At 28.5% G+C, this 3,719-nt stretch overlaps 1 protein-coding gene across 1 annotated transcript; it reads left to right on the top strand.

Moving 5' to 3' along the window:
• The first annotated feature begins 277 nt into the window (after positions 1-277).
• LOC109814138 (cationic peroxidase 1) lies at positions 278-3,473 on the top strand. Its single transcript, XM_020378489.3, has 4 exons — positions 278-558; positions 895-1,086; positions 2,399-2,564; positions 2,957-3,473. Exons 1-4 carry the CDS (start codon positions 292-294, stop codon positions 3,340-3,342), a joined length of 1,011 nt encoding a protein of 336 aa, XP_020234078.2. The 5' UTR covers positions 278-291; the 3' UTR covers positions 3,343-3,473.
• The last annotated feature ends 246 nt before the right edge of the window (positions 3,474-3,719 follow it).

Raw genomic sequence — 3,719 nt, 5'->3', positions numbered from 1 at the left:
CCATTTTATATTTCTACTCACTGTCCTTTTCATACTAGAGGCTGGACCATCCTGTGCACAGAAAATCAGCACTACATACAATTATTAAATGCTCATAATTGTTCATTGACATTATCAAATAAAAGGACCATTAACACGAGAAAAATTGGTTGCAGCATATATAACACGTGGAGGTGGAGGTATCTAGATAATTTTAATAATATTATAAGTAATCTTATAATCAAACAGTGCAACTATCCAAGGTAAGCCTCGTATATAAAAAGGGATCATATCTTTGGTTCTAAACCATGCATGAATCACAAACTATCATATTTTCCTATAACCATGTCTGCTAGTTATCGACCCTGGTTGACATTTCCTGACCTCAAACTCAGGAAGTTTTTGTTCTTGTGCCTTCTTGTGACGGCTTCAGCTGATGAACTAAGCCCTAAATTCTATGATTTATCATGTCCTGAGGCACTTACTACTATTAAGACACTAGTAACCGCTGCTGTGTTGAAAGAGCCTCGCATGGGTGCATCCTTGCTCCGTCTTCATTTCCACGATTGCTTTGTCCAAGCAAGTTCTTATATTCTTTTAAATTTAATGCTTATTTTTTAGCTGATTCATACAATATGCATGAGTTCCGATACTCTTCCACGTGTGAATCATGATTTACTAACAATTTAACCCCCGGTAACAACTTATATATATTCATCTCATAAAATCAAACACACTAATAATGGAGATATGAATAGAAGAACAAGAGTTAATTTATTTTTCCTCTTTAGAAAAATCTCACGTACAATAATGCATGCATATATGAAAGAAAATAAAAAATATATATTCTCGATGATTATATTATAGAAATTAATATTCTTTGATTTTCCAACTTTTGTTTGCTTCTTATTATAGGGATGTGATGGGTCTATATTGTTGGCCGACACACCAACGTTCGTGGGAGAACAAAGTGCCCTTCCCAATGCTAATTCTATAAGAGGTTTGGATGTGATAGAGAACATAAAAGATAAACTAGAGACACTGTGCCCTGGTGTTGTCTCTTGCGCGGACATCGTAGCCGTTGCCGCAAGAGATGGCACTGTCGCTGTAAGTATTCATTTGAGAAAAAGTAAATTTTTTTATAAGCTAAAGATTTGATTAGTAATACAATTGCTTAAATTGGATATATCATATAAGGTGTGCCCACCTCAAATTAAGCTCAAATACAAATGATACTAAATGAGGAAAATAACATTTGAAACAAAAATAAGAAGTGATCAGTTTGCTCCGAAAGTCAATTTTTTTGCTATAATTGTTATGCCTATAATATAAATGACAACCAAAGCTTTTACAGAGATTACCAGAAAAAGTCATAATTAAACTCAAAATTGACGGATATATCAACGAGATATATATATATATATATATATATATATATATATATATATATATATATATATATCAAAATTAACATTTGAAATATGAAATAATTAAGTATTTGTTAGTAAAATAAACTTTCAACTAGCTGAAAAGTATTGCAAACAAACTGTATATTTTTATTGTTATTTAATTTTTTTACGGATTTTGACATAATCAATTAAGTTATTAATTATGCAGTTAGAAAAATGTTGATAACACATTATGCCATACATTCCTTTGAACGCATTTTTTTTTTATTATCTAAAACTTTTTAGAAATTATAAAATTTATGCATAAGAAATTATAATTATAAAATTGAATCATTATATCATATTAATTAGTACAATACTAAAAGATAAATACACAAGAATTTTCAGGAGGTCATGTGACAAATAATTAAATTTTTTTTAAAGCACAAATAACTAAATTTTAATAATGATCATATTTATATGATTCAGATTTATAGCTATATTTTTTTCACAATAAATAAAAATCCTTCTATTAATATTTTCCCTATATATATAGCACTATTATATATATATATATATATTTTTTTTTTTTTTTTACAGATAACAATAATTTATTTATTTTTTTGTCTATGGATATCATCTATGCAATATTCTAAAATTAATAATTAAAGACTAATATGTATTTACAAAGTATGACTTTTACTAATCAAACATTATTTTAATATCGATAATAATTGATTATAAGAATATCAAGTCAACTCTTATATATAATAAATAGTAGTAAAATACTATTTATTAATTTTATTATTAAAAAATAAAATATTGTATATAATATTTTAATAATAATAGAAGAAGTTGGAAGAATGAATAATATTTTAATGACAACCGATAATGTGAAAGGAAAATTAATTAATGCCCAGGAGTTCTTATTGAAATGGTAAGGATACGATATTTTTTAGAAGAAAAGAAAAAATTAGAGTGAAAAACGTTATTTGTGTGTGCATAACTGATGCATGAAAAATGATTGTCAGCTTGGTGGACCAAGTTGGAGTGTTGGCTTGGGCAGAAGAGACTCAACTACTGCAGATTTGAATGCTGCCAACACAGAATTACCCTCTCCCTTTTCGGAGCTTACAGGCCTTATCACTGCTTTCGCAAACAAGAATTTCACGGCCAATGAAATGGTTGCTTTATCAGGTAGATAACCCATTGCTAGCTAAACAAGTTTTACAGGTTATAGAGGTTAATTATCATAATATATATATATATATATATATATATATAATGCACTACGAGGGTTTTGTTATATATGTATCACATGTTATCATATTTTTTATTATAACCTGAGAAGTATCACCAACTTTGTTAATGAATAGTTTTTTCTGTCATTTTTAGTAAGGATGACCACTTTTACTAAGGAAGTTCTCATTTTTTAATTTTTTTAAAATATAAAATTTAAATTTAAAATTTTATTTAAGTAGATTGAATATCGTTCTATTCATGTCAATAATTTATTGATGTATGATATATATATATATATATATAAAGTCCATTACTTATATAATTCAACAAGTTAAATTTGTTTGCAGGTGCTCACACAACTGGCAAGGCCAAATGTTTATTTTTTCGATCGAGGATTTATGAAGGAAACAATATAGATCCATTGTATGCAAGAGCATTGCAATTTAATTGTCCCAGGACAGGAGGTGATTTCAACTTAACTTCTTTAGACAGCACCACCCCAAACCTTTTTGACAATGCTTATTACCTTAATTTAGTGAACAAAAGGGGTCTCTTGGTGTCGGATCAAGAGCTCTTTAATGGTGGTTCCACAGACTCCCTCGTTACGGTTTATGCTACGAACCCTTCAGCCTTTAGAACAGATTTTGCTAATGCAATGGTCAAGATGAGCAACCTTAACCCACTTACCGGCACCAACGGGCAGGTCAGAAAACTATGCAGCAGAGTCAATTGAGTTAATTGGCGAACCCTAGTGCTTAATAACTATTCCTATGCTGAATCCTATCATATTATATAGTGTTGTATCAAGAATAAATATTTGGTTCCTTAAAAGATAAATTACGATAATATTTGGTTGTGATAAAATATATGTGATCAGAAAATATAAAAGTCTATCTTAAGAGTTGCATGCTTTGAATTTGAGCAACTGTGATTAGTGATTAAACCGAAAACAATCTTTGGCAAATTGATTCATGAGCATAGTATATATAAAATAAAATATTAAATAATTAAAAATGTAATTATCAATTTGTAAATCAATATAAACAACATCTTTCTATATTTTATAGACATATTTTAAAAGAGGTAAATGGTAAAACAATATAAAATAAA

Source organism: Cajanus cajan, chromosome 3 (assembly GCF_000230855.2).
Source record: "Cajanus cajan strain Asha chromosome 3, NIPB_CcT2T_4, whole genome shotgun sequence".
Taxonomy (NCBI): domain Eukaryota; kingdom Viridiplantae; phylum Streptophyta; class Magnoliopsida; order Fabales; family Fabaceae; genus Cajanus; species Cajanus cajan.
This window is presented reverse-complemented; position numbering and strand designations above follow the sequence as displayed.

What these genes read in the sequence shown, in the direction of transcription:
- LOC109814138 (XM_020378489.3), top strand. Translation starts at nt 292, where the DNA reads ATGAATCACAAACTATCATATTTTCCTATAACCATGTCTGCTAGTTAT. An exon ending in CAAGAGATGGCACTGTCGCT is followed by an intron (nt 1,087 to 2,398) that starts GTAAGTATTCAT and finishes AATGATTGTCAG; the next exon opens with CTTGGTGGACCAAGTTGGAG. An exon ending in TGAAATGGTTGCTTTATCAG is followed by an intron (nt 2,565 to 2,956) that starts GTAGATAACCCA and finishes ATTTGTTTGCAG; the next exon opens with GTGCTCACACAACTGGCAAG.